This window comes from Peromyscus californicus, unplaced genomic scaffold (genome assembly GCF_007827085.1).
Source record: "Peromyscus californicus insignis strain IS unplaced genomic scaffold, ASM782708v3 Scaffold_18__1_contigs__length_77618521, whole genome shotgun sequence".
NCBI lineage: Eukaryota > Metazoa > Chordata > Mammalia > Rodentia > Cricetidae > Peromyscus > Peromyscus californicus.
In genome coordinates, this window is record NW_026294480.1 from 993116 (window position 1) to 1019950 (window position 26835).

The 26835-nt window shown below is 48.0% G+C and overlaps 2 protein-coding genes and 1 long non-coding RNA gene across 7 annotated transcripts in view; 1 reads left to right on the top strand and 2 right to left on the bottom strand.

The window, feature by feature from the left end:
* Slc6a3 (solute carrier family 6 member 3) overlaps nucleotides 1-7959 on the bottom strand; it is a 40052-nt gene extending 32093 nt beyond the window's left edge. The window contains exons 1-3 of one of the 3 annotated variants that reach the window (XM_052742916.1): nucleotides 7851-7959; nucleotides 5854-6182; nucleotides 3559-3714 (exon numbers count right to left, since the gene is read on the bottom strand). In XM_052742916.1, the coding sequence (XP_052598876.1) occupies nucleotides 3559-3714; nucleotides 5854-6139 (442 nt within the window). In that variant the 5' untranslated portion in view covers nucleotides 6140-6182; nucleotides 7851-7959. Of the gene's footprint in view, nucleotides 1-3558; nucleotides 3715-5853; nucleotides 6183-6842; nucleotides 6868-7850 lie in introns of those variants that run through there. The other 2 variants (XM_052742915.1, XM_052742914.1) reach the window with 2 other exon arrangements.
* Nucleotides 7960-8099: 140 nt separating this feature from the next.
* Nucleotides 8100-23868, top strand: LOC128113328 (uncharacterized). 3 transcript variants are annotated; one of them, XR_008219415.1, is made up of 5 exons: nucleotides 8100-8683; nucleotides 8900-8978; nucleotides 19175-19219; nucleotides 21065-21273; nucleotides 21751-23868. It is a non-coding gene; the product is annotated as an uncharacterized LOC128113328 (long non-coding RNA). The 3 variants fall into 3 exon arrangements; XR_008219414.1 differs by having other exon boundaries at nucleotides 8100-8978; XR_008219416.1 differs by lacking the exon at nucleotides 19175-19219 and having other exon boundaries at nucleotides 8100-8978.
* The window catches only part of Lpcat1 (lysophosphatidylcholine acyltransferase 1), a 52522-nt gene continuing 49193 nt past the window's right edge, over nucleotides 23507-26835 (bottom strand). Inside the window, exons 13-14 of the mRNA XM_052742917.1 lie at nucleotides 25969-26110; nucleotides 23507-25521 (exon numbers count right to left, since the gene is read on the bottom strand). Of these exons, the coding sequence (XP_052598877.1) occupies nucleotides 25337-25521; nucleotides 25969-26110 (327 nt within the window). The 3' untranslated portion in view covers nucleotides 23507-25336. The remainder of the gene's footprint in view (nucleotides 25522-25968; nucleotides 26111-26835) is intronic.

Here is a 26835-nt window from a genome sequence, read left to right on the forward strand (position 1 = left end):
CTGTTACCATACAGCATATACTATAACTACAGCTCCACTGGCTGTCCCTCCCTTATCATAAGCACAGGCTGCAAAAGTTATCCAGCTGAAATCAAGACAGGAGAGTGTTCTCATCAATCAGGGTGTTTTTTGGTGACTATAGTTTTTGTTCTCTCTCTCTCTCTCTCTCTCTCTCTCTCTCTCTCTCTCTCTCCCCCCCACCACCGTGTGTGTGTGTGTGTGTGTGTGTGTGTGTGTGTGTACATTATTCATTTACTCACAACAGAAACAAATATGGAGAAAGGTGACAGGGGACAGAGAAATAGATTTAAGAACCCTTCTATCAGATACCTTGTGGTGTTGTCTTCAGATGCTGAAGATCATTTCAGCTTCTGTGCCCACCCTCAAAGCTAAAGCTATACTTACTCATGGCCTCAAATGATAGCTGGCCCTGACTTTGGACTTCACTGTACCTGTACCTTACCTTCAACTTTTATGTCCTTTGCCTAGGACTTCACTTTCTGGCCCTCACCTTGGACTTCACAGTGGCTCACTTTGGACTTCACTGTCCCTCACTTTGGGCTTCACTTTCTGGTCTTACCTTGGACTATCTGGCTATCTGGCTTTTGAAGTAGAGCTGCTCGCCTAGTTGGGAACAGGTAGATGGACAGGAGAGCTGGGTGACAAGATCATACTTCAGTTTTTTAATTATACATTTTAACTGTTATCTTCATTGTCCATGTGGAGCTTCAACTTATGAGCAATGAAAATACAGATAATTTTCTTAACTAGACTTCGAAAAGATAGAGAAGGAAAGAGAAGGCATGTGGTCCAAGGGGGCCAGGAAAACAAGCAGGAAAGACCCTCTAGGGATTGTAGCTGGTGTGATTTTGAACAATTCAAGGTGGTGTGTGTGTATGTATGAGAGAGACAGAGAGAGGAAGAGGAAGAGGGAGAGGGAGAGGGAGAGGGAGAGGGAGAGGGAGAGGGAGAGGGAGAGGGAGAGGGAGAGGGAGAGGGAGAGGGAGAGGAACTTCCATGACTGTATACAGATGCCAAAGCTGGAAGGTGACCTCTCTGAGTGCAGCTTCCCCAGACTAAGTTAGGAGATGCAGAGAACGTCTCTGACTGAGACCCCATACCTGAGTCCATGGGCTCTTCCCACAACCTTGCTCTGCTCCAGCATGGCCCTCCTACAGACTTGTCTTTGGAATGGTACGAAAGCCAGCCTAGGGACAGCGATCACTGAGCTTTGCTCACTACCCACCGTCTTGAGATTCTCTCACCCACCTAGTCTCACGGCCATAGCCTTTTCTCTACAAAGCTATCGGTATCGACGCCTGCTCAGTTCCCCTGTGCTCCAAGCCAAGTTGTTAGCATTGCATAGTACTTAATGCTCTTCAAAATGTTTATTGAGGCTTTACAAACAGCAAAATAATAAAAAAATGCTTTAGTGGTTTTACTGAAGAGCTGAGACAGCATTTTATGCTGCCTGAGCTGTCCTAGAGCTTGCAGTTCTCCTGCCTCAGGTTACTTAGTGCTGGGATTGTTGCAGTACACCATTACCAATACCCAGAGACTGATGGAGAACTTCGTGCTGTGAGCAGGTCCCTGTGTGAGCTAACTAGCTTTCCTCTGCTGGCCACAGTCCTGGGCACTGAATCTGCCCTCTTTCTTGGTTTCCTGTTGGCCTTTCAGCCCTGTGACTCCCAGTGAGGACTGAGGCACAGGATTGGTTGTATCCTGTAGAAGACTTAGGCCTTCTCCACAATCAAGGGACATGAGCCTCAAAAGAAAAATATAAATAAATCCAGCAGATCAAATTCTGGCATCACTGCAGTCTGCATGGCCACATGTGGCCACCAACCCTTGAGCTGTCCTCTATACAAGGATAGGCAGGCTAAGTCTCCAATTCAGTTATCAACTGCCACCTCAATGACATATTTGGTTGAAGCTCATCCCAGCAGCCACCAGAGCCCCAGACGTGGTGACTACTCCCTGGGTCACATTAGCACTGCTAGATAGAGTCTAGGAGAACATGACATGAGTCATTCATTTTTATCTATAGCTCTTAGATTGAGTCCTCTGACCTTGACTCGATAAAGTTTATATACTAAGTGGACAGTGAAACTCCACTTTAACACAAGAATTATCTCCTAGAGTCCCAGGGTTCCCAGGTGCCCCAGTGGTCCTCCATTAGGATCCAACGATGGTGTCAGACAGTCCTGTGCAGTTCATCTAAGTGCTGACTCCTACATTTTGATCACAATGGGGACCACCAGTGACAGTGTGTGTCCCCAAAGGGTTTGTCTGTCTCTAAAGTTGTGCATGGAGGTAGGTTTTGGTGAGGTCCCTCTTTATACAGTTTCATTTCAGTGTAATCCAGGAAATCATTTTAGCCTGGAGAAAAATGCTATCCAACACTTACAAGATGTAAATTCAAAACCCAGCAGCCTCTGCATTTCACATTTCCACTGCACAAGAGCAGCATATCCACGAAGAGCATGGCCTGAACAGCTGTGAGAAGCCTTTTGCTGCTCCTACCCAGAGCAGCAGTTTCTGGTCCTGGGTGTAAAACACTGGCCCACAGACACTGCACTGGGAACTGGGGCTCTGCTTTCTTCAATGCAGTCACTGCTCAAATACTTCTGAGAAAATCCAATGCTGGTCTTTCAAGAGTCATTTTCTTGGCAAATGCCAACTATTGGAGGGGAAACTCACCAGGTCTCTTCCAAGAAGAGCCTTGGAGTCTCCTGGAACTCCATCTCCTTGGGATGGCATTGAGTCAGAACAAGGGTGGTCTAAAGGTGGTAAACAGGGCTGGGGTGGACCCAGGATTTGCTTTTAACACATGGAGAAGTCCTTAGTCTTCTCACTGTCAGTATCTCCCATGCAGAAGGCACATTGTTCTCTACCTGGGATCTCCTGGGACCAAGGAAGGTGACATCGGGGGAGTGTCAACCACTGGGCAGGCCACCTGGCTCAGTGTAAAGTACATCTGTCTCATAGTGTTGAAGCCTTGTATAAACACTTTTGGCTCTCACTGAACTATATTGATAATTGATAGATACGTGATTGATAAATGCAAGATGGGTAGGTAGAGTAATAGATGAATAATAGATTATTGATAGGCAAACAGATAGATACGTGTATAGATGATAAGTAGATAGATAAATGAGGGATGAATGGAGATAGATGGTAGATGATGGTCACACAGATAGATGATTGATAAATGAATAGACAGGTGATAGATGAAAAAGGTGCTTGCTGGATGGACCATAGAGAAGTAAGTAGATGACTGATGGAAAGATGACAGATAGGTTTTTTGAAATCTTACCATTTTAATACCCTGACAAATTTACCACCACTTAGCTGTAGGGCAGCCTGGTCTGGGAGCAAGAGAATGCTCTAGAAGATTCCTGGTCATTATGGTCTTTAAGGAAGGACCCATATTAGAAGAGCATGTGCATATGTCCATACAGTTTAGGAAAGCAGAACTTGTACATAATGTCATCATCTTATTCTGAAGCCCCAGAGGCGTGGCCATGCCTCCTGGGGAGCCATGTCCCTGAACATTACCTTTCAGGACAGGGCAGATCTTCCAGACTCCAGCAGCTCCTTCTCTGTTGAACTGCCCAAGAGCCAGCTCCATGTAGAAGAGGGGCATCCCGGCAATAACCATGAAGAGCAGGTAGGGCACCAGGAAGGCACCTGTGCACAGGACAGCAGCTTCAGCTTGGGGCCACAGAAAGGGGTTGCTTTCATTATCTGCATGTGAGCCTTGATGTTGTACCTTTAAGTATGATCTTGTCACCCAGCTTCCTGTCTAGAGTGGGAGGCTCCCTGCATAGGACCCAAGGGGATATCCTGGATGGATGGTAAACCAGGCCTCCTTGCCTGTGCCAGCTGCTTGTTATGTCCCTGTTGGGCATGTTCCCTCCAATGCCTCTGATTGTCCACCCACCCTAAGTCCTGAGCTCAGCCGGAAGCAAGGCAGTCAAGGCCCGGAGCCACTTCTCAGCATTATTCTGAGCACTGCTGGACTCTTCAGGCCCAGCTGTACTTTTGCCCCTTGAGAGTTGTGGTCCTGGGATCTGTGACTTAATCCTGACATTTAGAGTCTGCTTCTCTGGAGACTTCTGCTGCCAGGAGATTCCTGGAGCCAGAATGCAGGGCTTGATCTGTTTAAACTGCACATTCTACTCCACAAAGGCTGCACACCCCTGGAGTCCCCTTGCTCCCCTCAATCTGACAGTGAGGCAGAGCTTGGCCACAGCCTTCTCCTCAGGTCTTGATGAGGAGGGTGGGAGTCTTCTCACCTGTCTTTGAGTTACTTACTGGAGCTGCAAAGGCCTTGGGCCTCTCACCTTCAAGAGCACATAATTGAGCAATTATGCTCATGGATTTTACTTGAGCCCTTCCTTCCCAAAGCAATTCTTCATATCCTGCAGCCAGCCAGGAAGACCAAGCCATGGAAATAGAGGCCTCTGGGCTCAACTGGAATCTCTCTGGTGACCTTGGTCTGTTTAGTTCCACTGCATAGCTATGGCTCTACCGCTGAGATTAAGAAGTGGGCTTTCTTATATGAGCCAGGCTTGGTGGCATTGACCATAATCCCAGGTACTCCAATGGCTAAAGGCAGGAAGACCATATGTTCAAGGCCTGCCTGATCTACAGAGTGAGTTCAAGAACTGCCTAGGAAGCAGTGAAGTCCTGACTCAAACTAAAAAAAAAAAAAATGAAGAGGGCTGTGGATGCGACTCAGTGGTAGAGTGTAAATGGCATACGAAAGGCTCTGGGTTCAATTCCCACAACTGTATTTAAAGGAGGAGAAGGAAGGAAGAAGACACACATATGAGAGAGAGGGGGGGAGGGAGAGGGGGGAGAGAGGGGGAAGGAGGGGGGAGGGAGAGAGGGGGGAGGGGGAGAGAGGGGGTGGGAGGGAGAGAGAGAGAGGGAGGGAGGGAGAGAGAGACAGAGGGAGAGGGGGGAGGGAGGGAGGGAGAGAGAGAGAGAGAAGGAGGGAGAGAGAGAGAGAGGGAGGGAGGGAGAGAGAGAGAGAGAGAGGGGGGAGGGAGGGAAAGAGGGAGGAGGTAGAAGAAATGGGTATATTTCAGTTCAGGATCATCTTCTGCCCTTCTAAGTTTAACTTTGAATTTTACAAAGTCCAACAACTCTATAAACACTGCTGAAGTTGTCTTAAAACACGTTCTTTTGGTCCTTTAGAATTTTCTTCCAGAAGTGAAAATACCAGTGGAAAGAGAAGTCAGGCCCCTAACCCTCCACCACTCCCTTCTCCTTTCCGCTCTCTGGGTTCCACGCTCCTTGGCTGTCGGATTTCCTCTGAGATCTCCAGCTTGGGAAGACTGAAAAGTGTTGCTGGTGGTAAAGCAGCCTGACCACCCCACAGGAGGACAGGGTTGTCTCACTGACAGCATTTCCTGTTGTGTGCATGCTCCTGTATATACCTGTGAAGCTAGGCATCCTTCTTGGGTGTCATTCCTCAGGAGCTGCCCACCTTGATTTTTAAGACAGTGTCTGTCATTGGCCTGGTGCTCTCTGGGTAGGCTAGACTGAGACTAGTTAGCTATCAATCTTCAGGGTTCTACCTGTCTCCACCTGCCCAGTGCTAACTAGCACTACAGGTGTTTGCTGCCATGCCCTGCTTTTTTATTTGGATTCTGGAGATCAAACTCAGGTCTTCATGCTTACACAGGAAGCTCTTTACTTAGTTATCTCCTCAGCCTTCCCTGTGAGCATTTCTTACGAGCACAGCCCCCACTGTACCGTGGCTTCTATAGCCTCCCCTGCACTCCCCAAACCCCCTCACATGGCCCCACCCTTAGCAGGCACAGGAGACCAGGCAACACTCACCTCCACCATTTTTGTAGCACAGGTAGGGAAACCGCCAGACATTGGCCAGGTCCACAGCAAAGCCAATGACTGAGAGCAGGAAATCAATTTTCTTGCTCCAGGTCTCCCGCTCTTGAGCCTCCACTGGTGTCTGTGGTGGATTGATGAGGGTGGAGTTGGTCAGCTGCACTCCATTCTGCTCTTTGACCAGGATGAGCTCCACCTCTCTGGGACCCAGGGCATTGGGCTCTTTAGCCGGGGCCACCACAGAGGACATTGGTCCCACGGAGCATTTGCTCTTACTCATGAGTAGACTGGAACCCAAGGAACTCTGCTTCCTTCTTCTTGGCCTTCAGTCAACATAAAGAAACACACAACAACACACAGATTCAGCAGCCAAGTCTTCAGGGTACCTGGGTTGAGCACAGAGACCTGAAGTTATCCAAGCACCTGAGATGCCATGGCCAGAATGAAGGATAGCTGGGGGATGTTCACAGAGATGGGAGAGACTGGCTAGGGAGACCAGAAATAGACACACCCCTACACACCGCCGTGGTTCCCTTTCCCACCAAAGCCATCATTCCCATTAGTGCAGGCTTGCGTGGTTTCTAATTTGCTTCCTAATAACAATCCCAGGTGTTGCCTGCATGACTTATCAGAATTCCCAGAGGGCAATTTTACACCTTGCCAATAGCATTCCACTCACTGCAGTCTTTGTGAGGGTGTGCAGCTTTCTTTATACTTAGTAATACAATAAAAAGCAAAATGGATATAACTAAAATCAGCTACAGTAACTGAAAGTTTAAAACAAATGGTCATCAGTATCTCCAAGGAGCATATATACAAACCACCCTGCCCATGACCATGGCTTCACAGGTCTTTGAGCTGACAGAGGTCACCAGGAATCAGTCCACACTACAGAGCTACACTCGCAGCACTCCCAGAGAACGCCTCTCCTATGCTTCTGCAGAACCAGGGCCATGGCATATAAGGGAGGCAACAGCACTCACATCCAGTGACAGCCTGTTTCCACTGAACTCAGACAAGCACACTGATGGAAGCCCGGCATCTGGGTGGCTGCTCTAATGGGGTGACTTTCCTCTGCATCCCTAAACAAAAACTCCTGACAGAAGTTATTTTATGCACCACTTCTCTGTGGCCTCTTTACCCTGGTGACAAACCCAAATGCAAATTCCTCACACGTGTCAAAAATGGGCTAACGGATTTGCAGCTGCCAGGGAGCAGGTAGGGCTGCCAGAGTAGGTTGGTTGTGAGAGGGCAAGGAGCATGGCAAAGGACCTGGTCCCAGGCTCTGCTCCCTGCTCTGTTACAGGCACACAGGTACCGGGGCACCTGTCTGCCACACCCTACACTCCTCAACTCATGGCTCAGAGGCGAGGTTTGGGCACAGAGAGCAAAATGGCCCCTGGGAAGACATCGTTCTTCACCAGCTGGATCAGGAAACAGGTGGTTCATGAGCCAAGGTTCCCTGTCTTTCCCCACACCTGAGTCCAGCCCTGGCTAACAGAAAAGACAAGAGAGAAGGTAGAGGGAGGGAGAAAGGAGATGGAGCTTTTGGCATGTTGTGAAAATAACCCCAAGGAGTGTGCTTCCTCCAGATCCCAGCCACTCAAGTGGCATCAACCCACCACTGAGGATCCGGGATGCCCAGCCTCAGCCAAAGACAGCTATGCTCTCTGGGAAGTAACAGCAACCTCCTGTGAAGAAGGTCTTGAGCCTGGGTTCTGTGGAATCCTACACTCTGAGGACAGGCGCTGAGAACACACCCCTTAGTTCTGTGTGGAAGGAGCTGCTCTCCAAAGCCCTGGCTGTTGGCGACTTGGACCCAGAACCTGGATGGCTCTGGTTCCTGCATTTCACACTGCGGCAGGGCCGTCTAGGGCCAGAGTGGGGTTCCTGCCTGTCGCCCCACCGCCTAGCCATCCACGGTCAGAGTATGTCAGGGGTAATGGAGACGCCACCTCCAAGGATGTTCAAGGAGCGACCCTGGTCCTTACCTGCCTCCTGCTCTGAGGTCCTTGTAAGCCTTCAGTCCTGCTTAACAGCTCTGGCGGTCTCAGCCTCAAGCTCTTATCCAGTCGCGGGGTCGGTCCGCCTAGCCCCGCCCCCGCCGTCGGGGGCGCCCGCTGGCACTGGCTCCGCCTCTGTCCCGCCCTGGGTGGGCGGAGGACAGGCTAGGCAGCTCTCCTGCATCTCTTGGGTACTGGGATGTCTGAGAGGACTCGGGGTTAACGAGCCTGAGCCTGGCCGATATCTTGCGCGGTCCGAAAGCTTCAGCCACGTGGGAGCAAGGTATATAGGTTGGACGCGTTGCAGACTAGACGGACAGTTGGTTTCCAGGAAGGAGCAGTCCAGGTCTCTCGTCCCCGCTTGCGCTCCTCGGGGTTGTCCCGCCAGCGCCTGCAAGGGGTTCCCAGGCAACTGGTTCCAACAAGGCTGCGAGAAGCAGAGGAGCTGATCCCGCTCCCCGCGGAAGAGAGCTAAGTGACCAAAGCGCGGGGACCTGCGCGGAGCTCCTAAGACTCACCCGGGTCTCCCTACTTCTCCCTTCGATGCTGTACAACTACCCCATCCTGTTCCCGTGGCTTGAACATCCTGCTGACAAGATTCTCCAACTCCAGCTCCGCGGGGGGCAAAGCAAGTGGGACGCGCCTCACAGTCCTGTGGTGGTGCCCCACTTATGTTCCTAGCCAGGTCACAGTGTGTCTTGGCCCTGCTCTGGCCAGTTTGCTCAGGGACTTTTCCTCCTCATTCCGTGAGCTCTGACCTTAGGGTCCAAAGTACCAATATTTTCCATTCCGTCCTGATTCTCCTCTACCACCTTTCTCAGGTACCATGGTCACAAGTGCATGTTTGTAGTGTGTGCCTCTTCCCACCCCACCTCAGCGCTCTAGCTTGGTTCCCGGAGGCTCGCCTGAACATATTTTTACAGAGATCCGAGCTGTCTGATTCCTTCCAGTCAGTCTGCTTCAGAAACCGATTTCCCTTGGGGGGGGGAGGGGAGCTATAATATAATATAGCCTGTGTGGTCAATATCCTGCTTCAGGGCCCGAAGGACAAGAAGCTGGATCTCCTGCCCAGATATGTGATATGCGGACACCTAGGGCGGTCTAGGACACACTAGGGTAAGCTGCAGTGTGAGCCCTTTCTCAGAACCCGAGTCCAAGCTCCCTCTCTACCCCTCCCTTCCTGCGCTCTTAGCTTCTCATACTCTTCTCTACTCTGCACTTCTCTGTTCCTTTCACTCTTATTTTCCATTTCTGCTGTCCCCGAGAGTAGCTGAGGGCTTTGCCCAGAGCATGGGGGCCCTGGAGGGGGTGTCTCACCTGCGGGCCCCACTGAACCGAGTTCCTAGCAGTGCCTATTTTCACTTGGAACCCCTAAATGACCTGGCTCCTCACTGTTTACTCCTCTGTGCCTATGTTCTGTGGCCTCATCACTTTCCTTCAGTCCCCCAAACGTGGGGATGATGCCAGGCAGGAACCCCCCAGAGATGTTCTTCATGTGGATTAGAATGGGGATGGAAGACTGCTATGGCTATCGTGGTCAACGGGAGCTGCTGTAACATTGATTTCTGTAAAGTCTTGTAAGTCTCAGATCCCCAGGGCCACTGGTGTCTGGGGAGAGCTGCTCCCAGATCACAAATGGTAAGTTCTCTAGGGTCTCTCTAGGGCAGGAGTGAACAAAGCTCTCCATGACTATTTTATGAGGCACAAATGACATTTCTGAAGTGGAGCCTTCGAAATCTGATCACCTCCCAAGACCTGATTCTGAATACCGTCTGACATGAAAGAGTATAATTTCTACATGTGGATGGGGTGGCAGAGTGGTTTCAGTCCTTGTCACTTTATCTGGTGTCGTGGAGTATTAATTTAAGATGTGTTACATTCATGTATGCTGTGGAATATTTGTTTAATGATGCAAAGACGTGTTACATTTGTTTGATTAAATAAAATTAAACCTGGGGTCAGGAGGCTGAGTCAGCAACTGGCTGACAGGAAGTGGTAGGGAGGAACCGTGTGTAGCTAGGGTTCTTAAGTGGAGTGGAGCAGAAGACAAGCTGTTTTGGGGGAGACACGAGCTAGGAGAGAAGGTTAGCTGCTTGCTATTCAGCCTCTCTGAGCAAGCAAAATTTTACCTCAACCTTTGAATCCTGAATTCTATAAAGGGATAGAGATCTAGATAAAGTTTGCTTTAGCAGTTATGAGAGAGCTGGTCCCTGAGGGAACAGAATTCCCGCCTGGCTAGCTAATCCGCTGCTGGTAGCTGTGGAGTTGCAATTGCCGATTAGGACAGCAGTTGCTTAAGGGGCAGCTACTGAATTTAAGGAAAACAACAATCTATTAACAGGGACATCAGGAGATGATGGTGCCACCTCTATTCTCTGATGCACCAAGGGCCACCTCTTTGCCTCTGTTCTGTAGCAATACAATTTTATGCAAACATCTCTTACGTTCAAAGAGACTGGCTTTTTCTGGACCTCACAACCAAGTTAATAATACACTTTGCGATCACTGAATACATGACCTGCCTTCCTACTTTGTAATCATCATGTTGAAGTTTAACTTGCCTGAAAGCAAGCAATGATGTACCACCTGCAAGATATGCAAGGGCAATGATGGCACAAAGTTTGTGGGAATAACCAACAGTGCTGGATAGTCTTATTTCAATTTTAAACAAGCCAGAGTTATTTGAAAGAAAGGAACCTCAACTGAGAAAAATGCTTCATAAGATCCAGATGTAAGGGCCAGGCAGTGGTGGCACACACCTTTAATCCCAGCACTCAGGAGGCAGAGCCAGGCGGATTTCTGTGATTTCGAGGCCAGCCTGGTCTACAGAGTGAGATCCAGGACAGGCACCAAAACTACACAGAGAAACCCTGTCTCAAAACAAACAAACAAACAAACAACAACCAACCAAACAAAAAAGATCCAGTTGTAAGGCATTTTCCTAATTGATGATAGATGGGGGAAGATCCAGCCCATTATGAGTGGTACCATTCCTGGGCTGGTGGTCCTGGGTTCTACAAGAAAGCAGGCTGAGCAAGCAGCACCTCTCCATGACCTCTGCATCAGCAGTTGCCCCAGGTTCCTGACGAGTTTGAGTTCCTGTCCTAACTTCCTTTAATGATGGACAATGATATGGAAGTATAAGACAAATAATCCCTTTTCTCCCCAACTTGCTTTTTGGTCATGGTGTTTCATTGCAGTAATAGAAACCCCAACTAAGACACCAATTAATAACTGATCTGATTTAAGGCCCACTCCATGAGATGGAATCCATACCTGATACTGCATAGGTGTTTAAGAACCTAAGACTAGATAGCCCAGGGACCTAGGGGAAAAAACAAATAATACTGGTCTAAAAAGAAATGTAGTGATAAAATGACTCCTAATGACATTGTTATACTCATAGATCATTGCCTTGTTGAACTATCATCAGAGAAGCTTTCTCCTGAAGGAGATGGGAACAGATATAGAGACCCACAGACAGACATTATGCAGATATTGAGAGACCTTGGAACACTCAGTCATGGATGGGACGTCTTCAACAATCCCTCTCTTTCGAGCTCAGGGAACCCTGAAGAAGAGGAGATGAAAGAATGTAAGAGCCAGAGAGGATGGAGGACATCAAGAAAATAAGGCCCTCTAAGATCAACATGAGAAAAGCTCATGTGAACTCACAGAGACTGAGGCAGCATGCACAGGGCACACACAGGTCTTCACCAGGTCCTCTCTCTATAGATATTATGACTTCCAGTTCAGTGTTTTTATGGAACTCTTGAGTGTCCTAATGAATGGGTCTCTGATTCTCGTGCTCTCTCTTGGGCTATTTTCCTTCTGTTGGTCTGTCTTTTCCAACTTCAATATGATAGTTTTTATTTTATTTTATTATATTTAATTTTGTTATTTTCTAAAAAGTCAACAAATGAATGAATATAAACCTAGCCACTAGGGTAAAGATTAAAAGCATAATTGTCATTTATAACTGCTGGGAGAGGAAACATCTGTTTTCTCCAATGGAATGACATTGGATATATCAGCCACTCCAGGGCAAATCTCATGTTCAAGAGTAAGTTGAACAAAAAATAATGAACTCAAGAAACAAACAAACAAACAAACAAACAAACAAAAAACCAAAAAAAAAAAAAAGAAAAAGGTGGTGCTATATGGTGGTTTGAATGAAAATGACTCCCACAGGTTCATAGGGAGTAACCTACTTGACAGGGATTAGGAGGTGTGGCCTTGTTGGAGGAGGTGTGGCCTTGTTGGAGGAAGCCTATCATTGGGGGTTGGCTTTGGGGTTTCAAATGCTTAAGACAGACCCAGTGTCTCTTTCTCTTCCGACTGCCTGCCGATTCAGATGTGGAACTCTTGGCTCCTTCTCCATCACCATGTCTGCCTGCATGCTGCCATGCTTTCTGCCATGACAGTAATGGTCTATACCTCTGAACCTGTAAGCCAGCACCAATTAAATGTTTTCCTTTGTAAGAGTTGCAGTGGTCATAGTGTCTCTTCACAGCTATAGAAATCCTAACTAAGACACTATATATAGACTCATATATTAATCATCAGGGAGTGGCACTACTTGAGAAGTATTAGAGAAATTAGGAGGTGTGGCCATGTTGGAGTGGGTGTTGGAGGAAGTGTGTCACTGGAGGTGGGCTTTGAGGTTTCAAGAGCCCATGCCAGGCTCTCTCTCCTTCTCCCCCATCTCTGTCTCTGTCTCTGTCTCTGTCTCTGTCTCTGTGTGTGTGTGTCTCTCTCTCTCAGTTTGTGGATCAGGGTGTAGCTCTCAGTTACTGCTCCAGCACCACGAGTGCTGACATGCCTCCGCCATGTTCCTCACTGTGGTGATAATGGACTAAACCTCTGACACTGTAAACAAGCCCTCAATGAAATGCTATCTTTTATAAGTGTTGCCATGGTCACGGTGTCTCTTCACAGCAATAGAACAGTGACTAAAACAGTAATAGATTGCCAGCTTGAGTGCATTGGGGCTTATGATTCCAGGGGGCTAGTTTACGATGGCAAGGTGGAGGCAGCAGACAGGCATAGAAGCTGGAGCAGGATTCAGAGTTCACATTCTGGACAGCAGGTAGAAGCAGAGAGAGGAGGAACTGAAACAATGCAGTTTCTGGGTGTGTCTGTGAGGACATTTACAGAGGGATCACTAGGAGAGGGGAAAGCTGCCTCAAATGTGCATGGCAGCATCCCGTAGGGCAGGATAAAGGAGGAAAACACAGAGCCCATCTCGTGGAGGCATCATCTCCATTTCTCGGCCACCAGGAGATAAGCAGCCTTCTTTCGCCAGTCCATTCTGTCAGGACACCTGGGTGCTGTGTGACTCTTCCCAGACAAGGTGCTGACAACAGATCACAGAGATGATTCCACCCTAGTCCAGTTTGGTGAGCCAGTGAGGACATTGGGCTTACTTAGAAGCATGGGTGAGGGGTTACTCTGAAAAAGTGTGAGTTACCTCAAATAGCTGCATTCTCAGAAAGTCCCACTCCAACTTGGGTGACAGCCTCCTGGGAGCTGCATAGATGGAGTCCTCTCCATATACCAGCCCAGAATTCCATATGGCTGGGGCAGCAGGGCAGAGCCAGGAGTGGCTGGAATCCCAGGAGAGGGTTTAGTGACCCCCTTTCCTGATAGATCATCAACTGCTATAGAAAATTAAAGATGTGTTACATTTGTTTATGCTGTGGAATATTTGTTTAGTGATGCAAAGATGTGTTGCATTCTTTTATGTTGCATTTGTTTAACTCTGTGAAGCTGTGTTACTTTGCCTGTCTAAAACACCTGACTGGTCTAATAAAGAGCTCAACAGCCAATAGCAAGGCAGGAGAAAGGACAGGTGGGGCTAGCAGGCAGAGAGAATACATAGGAGGAGAAATCTGGGGAAAAAATGATCCAGGAGCAGGATCCTAAAATGAACTTCAAAAAGAAAAAGCCTTATAGAAACCCACTATGTTGTGAACTAATTAAAAATCTAATTAAAAAAGGAGTTAGAATGCCGCTACTCTGCTTGCATGGAACGTGCTCCCCCCACAAGACATGTATATTAAATGAAAATCTCAGTGCCAGGTATGGGATGCTTCTCTATGAGGCACTGGTCAGAGAGGCCCCCAGGCTCCCAAACAAAACCAGCTATTGTAATTTCCCTTGGTTGCTCACCATAGCTAGATGGTAAGACCTTATTGCTGAAGACACAAGACTTGATTGCAGGACATGGAAGTCAAGCTGGAGTGCTCCTCAGTCCCTTCCTGATCTCTTACCCTACGATACCCAGGCAACCGCTGGTTCATTCGCCATGGCCATGGATCAACTTTTCTAGACTTTTGTAAAGCAGTTCTGTAGCAAATACTGTTTCATGTCTATTCTCTCTCTTAGCATATTTAAGGTGAATCCCAGCTATTGCTACCTCTGTGGGTAGCTTTTCTTTGTTGGGGAGTATTCCATTGTATGGTTGCATTGTAATTTCCCCATAGCTACAGATAGACAGCTGTCTATTACGACAGAGCCCACAGGTCTTTGTGCAGATGTCTGCTGCCACTTCTCTTAGGTGACCTCTCATGGAATGACTGGTCATATGGTGGGCATGTGTTTTTAAAAACAGTTAACTGTTTTTGCAAAGCTCTCATGTTGCAGAAATCTGATCTTCAAGAAACCAAACAGCTCTAATTGTTGGAAAGCTCATCTTTGATTATGCTGGCAGGCCCAGCCAAGCTTATGCTTTGAGGAACCCTGATCCACGGTTTATTACAACATGTATAGGCTGCATGGCATCACCTTTGTCTTGCTGTTATTGGTGGGGTTAGCCTATATGACTAAGAACCGTTGATGAAAGGGGTTTGAGTTTTAGCCGACATCACTAAGGTCAATGAGCAATCATGTTTACAGGAGCAGAGACAAGGGGATTATAACAGTTATTTCATGTCTAACTGTGGGGATGGGGTCACTGATGCAGTGGCAAGCAAGATTACAGAAACAAAACAGCATATATTACTCAGAGCCATACATGCAGTAAGAAATTTAAACTCACTTCAATCCTCCTTATTAGTTATGCCATGGGCATTTCTACAGTGCCAGGGAATGTCCCTTACCTTGTATTCTTAGCTTACTTTGCACCATGAGTCTTTTTCACCACGGATGTTCTGATACATTTGTAGTGATAGCTCATTTTGGTTTGAATTTGCATTTCTCTAGTGACTAAGATGCCTTGACAGTTCTTATCTTGGTCAGCAGCATAACTTCTTGTCAAAATGTGTGTTCAAGCCCCTTTTCACATTTGAGTTTTTACCCCGTGGTTGAATTTGTACAGTCCTCTCCATCCTCTGGAGACATACGTGTCTGCTTATTCGTTTATTTTTTTGTGGTGCTGAGCGTAGAACCTGAGGCCAGTCCCAGGCAGGTTACAGGCTCTTTAACAGAGCAGTGTATTGCAAATATTATCCTGATTTTGAATTGTTTCCATTATCTTAGTAAGGCCTTCTCAAAGAGTGGAAGTTATTTGATGAAGTCCAGTTTTCAGTTTTTTTTTTAATCCTGATTTTAGTGTTAAGACATTTTTTACCAATCCCAAGATCACAAAGGTTTCCACCTAAGTTTTTCTCAGAAAACCTTTATATCATAGACTGTACATTTGTTTATATCATCCATTTCAAGTCATTGCAGCAGGAAGTGGATTCAAGGTCCTTGGTTTTTTTCATGTGACTCTCTCCGGCACCACTTGTTGGAAATGTGATCCTCCCTCTACATGATTGCCTCTGCAATTTCCCTGAAGTCAGTTCAGCTGTGTGTTTACTTCTGGACTCTGCTCACCTACTATGATGCAAACTTTTCCATGGCCTGCAATTTAGAGCTGACACCCCGACCTTCCAACATGACAGTGCTGACTGGGCCAGCACACCTTTCCCTGTCTGTGCCCTGCTGCCTCATGTCTGCATACATGCGGGTGTTTCTTGTGAGCACGTTGCCTTGGGTCTTGCTTTCACATCCAATTTGACCATTTCTGCTTTTCAATCGAGGCATTCACACTATGAATACTTAACACGAAGACCGCTTTGATTGGAGTTAAGTCTACCAGCTTGCTCCTGGTTTCCTACCCGCCCCCATGGTCTCAGTCCTTTTTCAGATCGAGTAGCTTTTGTTTCATTCTGCTCCTCCTCTGCAGTGTCTCATTGCTGTTCTGTTCCGTCTGCTGCTTCATTGTATGCGGTATGCACCCTCTCTATATCTGCCGTCACAGATAGCGTTAGCCTAACATGTAGCAGGAACACTTGACTAGAGGGCACTCCCTTTGGGCTTTTGGGCTGCCCACCCCAAATATCTTGCTGTGCACATTATGAACTGGAGAACCCATTGCCAACTTGAGACTAGAAGACCATCCTTCAATAGAGTTTTAAACAGTGAAGAAAAGTTCTTCTATTATTTTCATCTCTACCTTTTCGTCTTCCCTGGTGTGAACACAGATTTCCAAATGCTCTCATTTAGCTTGTGATTGAAGAACTTGCTTCTATGTTGAGGGGCTACTGGTGATGTGTTGTTCTCTTAGTTCCCTGTGTCTGGAAGGCCTGTTTCTGTGTTGTAAGCTCTTTTTGCTGGGCAGAGCCTGACCAGTCAGTGGCTCCTTTGGAGTCCATGTTTTGCAGATGGTCACTTGATCTGTACCTCTTGTCTGCACCTCAGAAGAGGGTCTTCTGGTTGAACTTTCTGTACAATCCCTTTGGCGGTGATGTTGAGCATTGCTGTGGCCTGGGTGAGTTTCCTTCATGGCTCTCCTTTCCTTTTCATACGACAGTTTAGAGTTTGCATCCAATTGGGACGACAAATTCCTCCACCTTTTTTTCTTTCCCTCTTCTCTGGGAACCTGCTGGCATGTAAGTTCAATGGCTCGAATCTCACAGATAGATAATCCTGTTTTGTTTGTTTGTTTTGTTTTTGGGGCTTTTTTCTTGATTTCATTTCTAATATGCCTCTTCTTTTGAGATATTAATCTGCTGTCAATCCCAAGCAGTACATTTTGAATCTTAGGACCTAAATTTGTGTCTTTTACATCTTCTATGTGTCTCCCAAGCAAATTCAATCTCCCTCCAGCCTGCTCTCTGTGTGATAGAATGCAGTTATGATGACTGTCAAGGAATCTGTTGCCTTGACCGTCTGAGCAACTTGTGGGCCAGTTTCTGTTGTTTGCAGGTTAGTTTCCTGCCTGACTGTGGGATTTGACAGTAGACACTGTAGATTCACCCCCGAGACCCTTATGACCTGGGCTTCCTTCTGGAGAGGCACGTCCAACACCTGTTCCTTCTGACCTGAAGCAACTTTTTGTAGCTTAACAGTGAGCCAGCACCCAACCAGCTCTCTCTCACAGAACTGGACAGGTCGGCCCTGCTCACCACTCTAAGGCTCTTGTCATCATCATCTCTTAGCACACAGCTTGCATCCCTTGCTGCTGAGCGGGTTGCGCAGTTCAGTTCTGTCTGTGGGCAGCTTCATGTAGATGAGAGACATACTCATCCTGATCCAACCACTTTGGGGCTTTCTGAGTTCCAAAAGGTCAGCTTTAGTCCCAGGCACATGGTCTGTGCTGCTTCGCTAGTTCCACAGAGAGGGTCATTTAAATTTTTACGTAGTTACATTCCCTTCCCCGGATGGGATCAATTTCTGGAAACTTGTCTTCAACCACGCTCACCAGTCTATTGCCTTTAGACGTCTTGATGCTGCTTGACTGATTCTGAGTTATCAGGTGCACGTTCCTGAGGACTCCAGTATCTTGTGGAAGGAACCTTCCTTCTCATGAAATGTCTTTGTCCTGAAAGTTCTCCTTGTCTCAGAGTTCACTAGCACAACGAAACCTTACAAGCTGGCCCACTTTTGGTCACATTAGTCTGTGGTACTACATTTCCATCCTTCTACTTTCTATCTAGGCTTACCCTGCATATACCTAGATATTTTATTTTTCATACAGCCTAACAATTCCCATTGGGAGTTTCAGTCTGAGTTTAATGGAAATACTGACATGATGAGGTTTAAATTTAGCACCTGGATATTTTGTATTTGTTTTGTCCTCCTCTGCACTCTTACTGTCCTGCCTAGTTTGGATAAGACTCATGTTTTACAAACTTGTTTCCTTTAGATTTGCTATGTATTTCTTTTCACATAGCCTTGGCTATCCTGTAACTCACTCTGTAGAACAGGTTGGCCTTGAACTCAGAGACCCACCTGCCTATGCCTCCCAAGTGCTTGGATTAAAGGCATGTGCCACCACTCCTGGCTATGATATACTTTTCAACAGTGTACCTTCAGATAATACCTAGCATTTGTGCTCAGCTTCTTATATTTTTGTGATTACTATTGACACGGTTGGCAATGATGAATTCGCTCAGCTTTTGCTGACTGAAAATGTCTTTATTTTAGAAAGATATTTTGAAACACAGAATTCCAGGCTGGCAGTTTTTTTGTCTTTAACTTTGAGGATGTCCCCAGCCTTCTAGCTAGCATAGTCAGAGGCCAATGAGTAGTTGGTGGCCATCAAGGAGTTGACAGCTGTCAGTCACCAAGGAATCAGCAGTCACTGAGAACTTGGCTGCAACTGAGGGGTTGGCAGTCACCAAGGCGGCTCTGATCATTGAGAAACTGGTTGTCACTGAGAGTTTGGCTGTCATTGAGAAGTCATCTGCCAGTCACAGAAAACTTGGCTGTTAGTCACTGAGATTTTGGTTCTCATTGAGAAGTGGACTACCACTGAGAAGTCATCTGTCATTCACTGAGGAGTTGGCTGATCCTGAGAAGACAGCTATCGGCCACTAACCAGTAGGCACTCAGCAGTCCCTTGGGCAGACTTTGTTCCTTGGGAGCACACACATTTCTTCTGGATGCCTTTGCATTTTCCTTAAAATTTTTTTTTACATTGTGTGTGTGTGTGTGTGTGTGTGTGTGTGTGTGTGTGTGTGTGTGTGTGTGTGTGTTTTATGTGTGTACCTGTGCCAGGCACACATGTGGAGATCAGAGGACTTGTGGGAGTTTTTCCTCTCCTTCTACCATCTGGGTCCTAGGGGTCAAACTCAGGTCATCAGGCTTAGTGGCAAGCACCTTTTCTCAGGCCTGACTTGCTTGGTATTCGTTCGATTTCGTGCTCACTGAGCTGCCTCTTTTATGTCTGCATTTATAGATTTGGGGAAATTATGGCTATTATTTTGTCAAATATTTTTTTCTGTCCCTGAAAGGTTATCTGACCATGTTTTTTTGGGCTACTCATTTCCTTTCTGTGTATTTCCTGCCCATGCTCACTGGGACTGCACATTGCTAACCTCCAGGTTCTCGTGTCTCCCTCAGAGCATCACCCACCAGGATTTTCTCAGGTATGACATGGCATGAGTTTGTCTCTTCCCACAAACCCAGTACTCATCTCATAGGATCCTTTCCAAGTGGCTGGAAAAAAGGGGTGGGGACCAAATGTGGATCAGCAGCAGGGCTGGTCAATAACGACCTAGCCTGGTTGAAGTTGTCCTGGAAGTCCCGGACCCAAGTTGGCGTCACTCTTGGATCTTCCAGCTCCCCTAGGCAGGCCAATTGCTCTGGCCTTTCCATTATAACTGGAGAGGCTTCTCGATTGACACAAACCCCAGACACAGATTCGGCTTCTAGGTTTTCCTGCACACACGGCCTGGAGTGCAGTGAGGGTCTACTCCTGACTGTCCATCTCTTACCCACGGCTACAGAACTCACTACACAGCCAAAGCAACCTTGAAGGACACAGGGCTGGGCTCTGACATTGGAGGTGGACCTGCGATTTTGGGCTGCTTTCCCGGATAGGATGGTGCCTTAACCGAGGACTAGTGCACATTGCTAATCATGGCCAGAAAAGCATCTGTAACCGAGGAATTAGCAATGGTTCAGTTATATCTGGTGATGCCTTGGTGGCTGTGCTGCTGTTCTAAACGGCCCCTTCGCCCTCTCAAGGTCCTTCTCCGCCCAACTGTACTCCTGCCTATGGTCTTGGGTATGGCCAGGGACCATTCTGCCCAGTGAGGCAGGAGGTGACTGACATACCAACACACAGTACAGACCCCTCTCCTCCCTGCCATCTGACAGGCAGTCTCTGGAGGGGCTGGCCTGTCAGCCTGGGACAGTGACAGTAACAGTGGGCAGGCTATATGGGAGGATTTTGAGGGAAGAAAGGGAAAGGAGAAACAATGTAACTAAATTACAATCTCAAAATCAAACAAAACAGTGGGCAGAGCTGCCCTGTCCTGTGTGAGAAACAAGTCTACTTTGCTGACCTTGACTCTCTGTGGCCCTTATCTGTTACTGTGTTACCTGGCCCGGGCCGAGATTACCCTCCTTTCATGCTGGAATACTTTGCTCTAAGAGCTTCTATTGGTGAAATTCTGACACCACCAGAGAGAGAATCTTTTTCTGTAAGCCTTCATTGCTATCTCTTAAAGCCTGTATCAGTCCCAATAATGACTCATCTTTGTTCTTGTTATTAAACCAGTGTTTGAACACTGTGTGAATTATTACGATGAATGCCAAAATGGTACAGGCCAGATATGCCTTAGGAAGGTTGTATATTTCCAGGAAGATGTCATTCATCATACAGGCAAAAAGGTTTTCAAATTCTTGTGAGGTAATGTTGTCAGCCATATTACAAGAATTACTCAAAATTTGTTAGTCAATTTTAAGGTGTAAAATTATCAAGTACTTTTACTTGAAACAATATGTTTACCTTTCGTGGTTTTGGGGGGTGTAGTAGCACTTTTCAGCCAGCAGGTGGCGTTGGTACAGCTCCAAAGCAGGGCCTGCTGGTGATCTTGGCTGACTGCAGCTCGCTGGAGTCAAGATGGCGGGAGCCGGAGCCGGAGCCGGCGCCGGCACTCAGGAAGCCGGGGAGTGCCTCTTTAGCTGGTCTTGGGGCTAAGAACCGTGTAGGCATTCCCTGGTTATATGGAACTTTGTAGGCAGGTTTAGGTACCCGCTAGCTGGGGAGGAGGCTGAGGGTGGGAGCCACCCAGGCCTTTGGAATTTGCCCCACGTTGGGCGCCAGATATTGGTGAAATTATTAAGGCCACTCCACGTAGTTAAGAGATTTATTTAATGGTGTAACTTACAAATTAAGGGATAGGTAGGTCGCGGGGTCTGGGGAAGGTGTATCGCAGTCCAGCGGTGTTCTCTGGAGCTCTGCTTGGCCCATCTCTACCGTCCAGGGTCCCGGAACAGAGAGAGCGCGCTGGCCCATCCAGATCTCGGGTCTCCAGGCACCTCCCTTGGCCCCGCCTTGTAGGCGTGACAGTTGCCGAAGTCTCAATGGGGGTTGGAACTTCCAGATCAAAGCTGGAATGGCTACCCACTACAAGCTTCCATCCCCAAGACCAGAGGTTTCTACCTGGGACCACAGGACATGTGCTACACCAAGGTAAACAGCTGTCAGCCCTGGGGCTGCCTCTTTCCTGATTCAAGGCACAAGAGAAATATGAATGTATCAGATGGGAAGGTTGGTCCCAAAGACGTATGAGAAAGGGCCACTGTCATGAGACTGGGTAGGATGGGCACAGAGGTGCATTGTCACTGCCTTTGGAGCCAAGTGGCTCTCCATGTGCCTCTTGGCATTGTCATGATGACTGGGACGAGGGTGCTACCAAATCTGGGGTAGTGGAGCACAAACAGGCACTGGGAGAATCTGTGAACAGGTGCCATCATACGGCGAGACACAGGAATGAGGATGGGTCAGTCATGAGATTGTGCACTTGCCTGACTGGCCATGCACATACTTGTGTGCTTGTGTACATGCTTGTGTGTGAACTTGCTGTGCTTGGGTGTGAACTTGCACATCAGTTGGTTAACTGGTTACTCATTCTTTCCACTTCTTGGGAACCCCTATCATTTTATACAGAGAACATCAGGAGTGGTGAGCAGTGAACTTTGAAACTCAGTTTTTCCGTCAGAAGACGTTTAGACTGGCTCTTGACCAAACTCAGCTCATCCAAAGGTTGAGGCTGTTGGAATTCATCTTCCTGGGAGAAGATATAACCTCAGGTTTATAGGTATGACTCTTAGCACCATGCTAGAAGATGCACAGGAATGGAACCGACAATCTGCAAAGCTGGGGGCGGTGGTGGTGTGGGGTACAAGTGGAAGATGCTGGCTACCCTCACCCTGGCTTCATATGGAATCTGTAGGGCAGGCAGCTTTCTTAAAAAGACCTGGAGTGGCTCTGATTCCTGTGAGATGCTTGTTGCAGGTGAGTTCCAACTTCCGCATGGCAGAACTGGACAATGGGAGCGGCAGAGACAGATCCTGTCTGACAAGCGCAGGGCCCCAACATTTCAGCATGTCGTTTGCCTGGTTGCTGTCCTGCACGTGTGTGGCTAGTTTGTGCTTGGAGCTACAGTATTTCCTGTGACCTTGAGCAAAATGATTATAGGTGGCAACTTCCCAAACCAGCTCTGCATGGAGAGCATGCAGCTCATGTCTTGGTTTGAATCTTTAAAAAATTGTAAGCAAACCAGACATGGTGGTGTATGCCTTTAATCTCAGCACCTGAAGGCAGAGGCAGGTGGATCTCTTTGAGTTTAAGGTTAGCTTAGTCTACGGAGTGAGTTCTAGGGCAGTCAGAGCTGGTGAAGACCCTGTCTCAAAAAATAAGTCAAGGCCGGGCGGTGGTGGCGCACGCCTTTAATCCCAGCACTCGGGAGGCAGAGCCAGGCGGATCTCTGTGAGTTCGAGGCCAGCCTGGACTACCAAGTGAGTTCCAGGAAAAGGCGCAAAGCTACACAGAGAAACCCTGTCTCGAAAAAACCAAAAAAAAAAAAAAATAAGTCAAAACAAATTTAAAAAATCTTAACCACACTTAGTGTCAGAGTCGATGGTCATTAAAAAAATGACAAGTTCATCAAGAAGCACAAAGGAGAGGGATGGAAAGATGGCTCCGCTTTAACGAACACTTGCTGTTCTCCTGGAAGTCCTGGGTTTGATTCCCAGCACCCACATGGCAGCTCACGACCACCTGTAACTTCAGCTGTAGGGTATCTGACACCTTTGATCTGACCTGCGAGGGCATCTGCATTCATGTGCACATATACATACTTAAAACTGATAAAAAAAAATCTTAAAACACAGGGCATAAGCAACACTTGCTAGATAGTATCAGGTTAGACCACATTTTCTCACTGTATGGGGCCCAACCACACGTCCTGGTGACCCACCACCCTGGCAAACATCAGTCACTTATTCTGGAGATTGACTGAGGTTCTTAAGCTTCTGCAGCAGCATTTAGCTACTGAGTTATCTCTTCAGTCTTCACCAAACCTCTTTGAGGGTGTAATTCTTTTGCTGCTGTTGTACTTCTATTTCTCCATTTTTTTATACTGGTTTCATAAGATGGATCTGCCGACAGATGTGCGTCACACACGCTTCACACATGCCTCACACAGAAAAACTACAGAATCGGCCCAGCAGATGCAAAGAGATGTATGTGTCACGTGAATGACAGCTCCTGGTTCCAACACTGCCAGGAAAGCTTCCACACACAGCTGCTGGCGCTTTCCAGGCCTGAAAGATGAGCTCACCTCGATGGGCTTTCCTACCAGGCTAAGGGATGCCTGTTGTCTTTCCACCGAGAGGCGTGTAACAAAACACACTCCAGCCTGTACAACTTTACATTGTGTCGTGTTTATTCCACGGAAAACCTGAAGACCGCACCCCAAAGGAGCCCGCAGGCAGGGTGGGCGCTGCCCCTGCCCCTGCCCACTATGTACATTCACAGTTCTGACGCGGACTGAGGTTACCAGCAAGAGTAATCAGGAGATTGAACATCCGTCCCAGGTCTGCTCGGGATTTCCTCAACATGCCCAGTGGCATTCCACAGGAACCCTTCACTTGCAGATGGTGGGGCAGAGCCCCAGCCTCGGGACATCTTAGTTCATTAGTCTCCTTCATTGGCCTTTTAGTGGCTTTTCTCTTCTGGAAATTTGTACTCTATAGTTATAAAAACCAACCAGTTGGCTACGAAGGCTGTGTTCACATTTCATTCATACCTAACAAGCTAAGAGCCCAGAAATCAAGCTCCCTGCCCATCCTGCGGCAGTGTGGCGCTGTGTGACTGAGGTTGAGGGGTTCTGTTTATGTATTTCTCTTGTGGGGAGCACACACTAACGCTCTCTGAGAAAGTCGGTCAACACCTGTTCCTGCACTTACCAGCCTGGTTGTCACTTTCTACAGCAACACCCCGAATGTAAAACCTAATTCAGGAGTAAAAAACAAAACTCCAAAGCAACCATTGCTTACGAAACAAACTAACCCTATGGTCACCATTGTGCTTTAAGGATGAGTTTGCCATAAAAAAGGATGAAACCAGGTAATGCCGAAGGTGGCGGCCTGGACCCTGTTCCTTCCCGACTTCATGGGGGGCCAAGCACAGCAAACTGTGGTCTGTCACCCCCACAGAAGAAGGCCACCTGTGCTCAGAGGGTGGCTGCTCTTCCTAAGTCACCATGGTAACTGGTGCAGAGGAGAGGGTTGCGGGGGCTGGACAGGACCTCCTGGCCCACCTCAGTATGCCTGCTCCAGAGCTAGAGTGACATCATAAAGACGAGGGGACGCCTTCCAGTCCTTTCCCTCTGCCTGATTCCATCAATGCTTTTACCAGTTACATGAAGTAGATTTTGTTACATTGAAACCGAAATACCAAACTGGCAATGTTTATAAAAAGAGATGGGGAAAGCAGGTCCCAGGGCCAGTCTTTGTGGCTAAATGTCCCATGGTCCTAATCGGGAGGAGGGCAGAGAGGCCCTTTAAACTGTGGCCACCGGAAACAGTCTCAGAGTCTATCAAAAACAAGCCTGGAAATAAATATCTGTATGTTAACACGAAAAATGAAGTAGAAAACCAATTTTCTTTCTTTTTTTAAAAAAATGTTGAATGTTTTCCAAAGTACCTAAGTGAGGTTTATAAAATAGTCATGAGCTCCTGCACAAACACAGAAACATTATAATCGGATGACGCTCCATCACACTGGGAGCCAGAGACAGCAGGGGCACTGGATCAGGACAGGGTGACTGTTCCAGGAGAGGTGTGTGCAGAGGCCCTGCACTGTGCACACCACACAGACGACGACGAGGGGAAGAGACTGACACAAACTCAAGACCAGCGTGTTCCAGGTGAGCACACCATCATCCCTGTGCCCACTCAGCCTGTGGAGTCCCGCCCCACAGGAAGGCCCCGAGCACCCACCTGCCTACCTGCCTGCCCGCCTGCAAAGGGCAGGTGGGGGACACACACAGCTTCCCTGCAAATGCCCAGCTGGGCCCTGAGACAGAAAACAAATACATCACAAGTCTTTTGGACCTCAGGTCTGCAGACCCACAGAGACGGCGTGAGAAGACAGGGAAATGCAGATGGCGGAACACTCAAGCAGGCTCCAGGCCACTGGAGGCAGGCGGCGATGCAGGAGGGGCCTCGTTCCTCCGCCATCTCCCATTCTAGTCCACCTTCTTACAAAAATTCTTTCTCCCAAAGTCTGAGTTTTCAGGGCTGAAGTCAATGCAGAAGCCATTGGGAGTTGGTGCTGGGGGTGTCTGTGCACAGTTGTCAAAATGTGTCTGATCAGGGTACAAATAGTCCTCCGCGAAGTCAGGGTACATTTCTGCAAACCCACAGAAGTCATCTGCAAAACAAGGAGGTTGATTATTAGGACCGAGAGAGCCCCCAGAAAGGTGAATTTTGTAAGAGAAGTCATCACGCCAACACCCCGTGTCGATGACCGGAAATTCCTCAGGCCAGGGACTAGGAGCAGGGCATGGCAGAGAGGCTCAAGGGTGTGTGGGTGTTGGTGGCACAGCGGAACCCTCCAGGAGAGCAGCTTCTGCCTTGTGTGTGCTCTAAGCATTAAGCTTGCTTCTAAATGACAGGGAGAAACTGAACCCCTGACCATTGTATTTTTTCTGGGGAACATTCTTCAGGGGGAGAATCTGAGGAGAGGGGGTAGCTTGGTGTGTGGAGATGGGGTAGGGACTCCACTCATGTCCCCAGGCCTTCTGAGGCTATGCCGCCTCCCCGCACATCTGGGCTGCAGTGCCCACTACATCCTACCCCTGCTTGGGGTGACACTTACCAAATGTGATTCTTCCCTTCTCCTCTTGGTCAATAGCCCGGAACAAGTCAGTCACTGTTAATTCTGACACACCCAGTGCAGTCTTGAGGATGCAGGACAGGTTGGCCTCATCTATGCTGCCGTCCTCAGGCGATCCATACATCTGCAAGGGGCAGTGAAGTTACTGTAGGGACCCTCCTTCTGGTGTTTGCCAGGCATGGTACATTTTCCCTGGTGGTCCTGATCCCACCTTGTAAAAACAGCTGGCACCCTTGAGCGGGTGGTGCCTATAAGTACATGGTCAGGTACCGGGCAGAGAGCCATGCCTCTGTTTCTACTGGCCTCTGCAGGTCCCTCATGGACACTGCACACACATGTTGAGACTTGGATGCTGTAGTAACTGCGGGAGCAAAGATGGAGCAGAGACTCGGCTCCAGCAGGGAGCATCAGAAGGGCTCAGTGTGCCAGGGAAAAGCTGGGGCTGCTGGGTTCTGGTATCAAGAACCGGGCAAGCAGAACAGTGTGCCTCCCATGCCACCTAGTGGCCAAAGGATAAACTGCAGCATCTTTGGGTGATCAAGGGGACAAGGAACTGAGGTTGTGAGGCTGTGGTTTTGAAGCAGGCCAAGGACTAAAAGTTTACATACATTTCTAATCAGAAGACTTCACCGAATGGGAAAATGGACTATTAGGTGTCCCCAAGACCCCTACGTGAAAGTTTTTCTACGGGAGTGACACTAACATGGAAAACAAGAAGGGACCCCAAAGGGGCGGGAATATGTATTTGATTTCACCTCCAGGAGTATCTAGGAGTATATGTGTCTCTTGGGTCTTACGGCCACAGAGCTGTTCCACACCTTGATATCTGGCCCTAACTGTGGTGCTGCA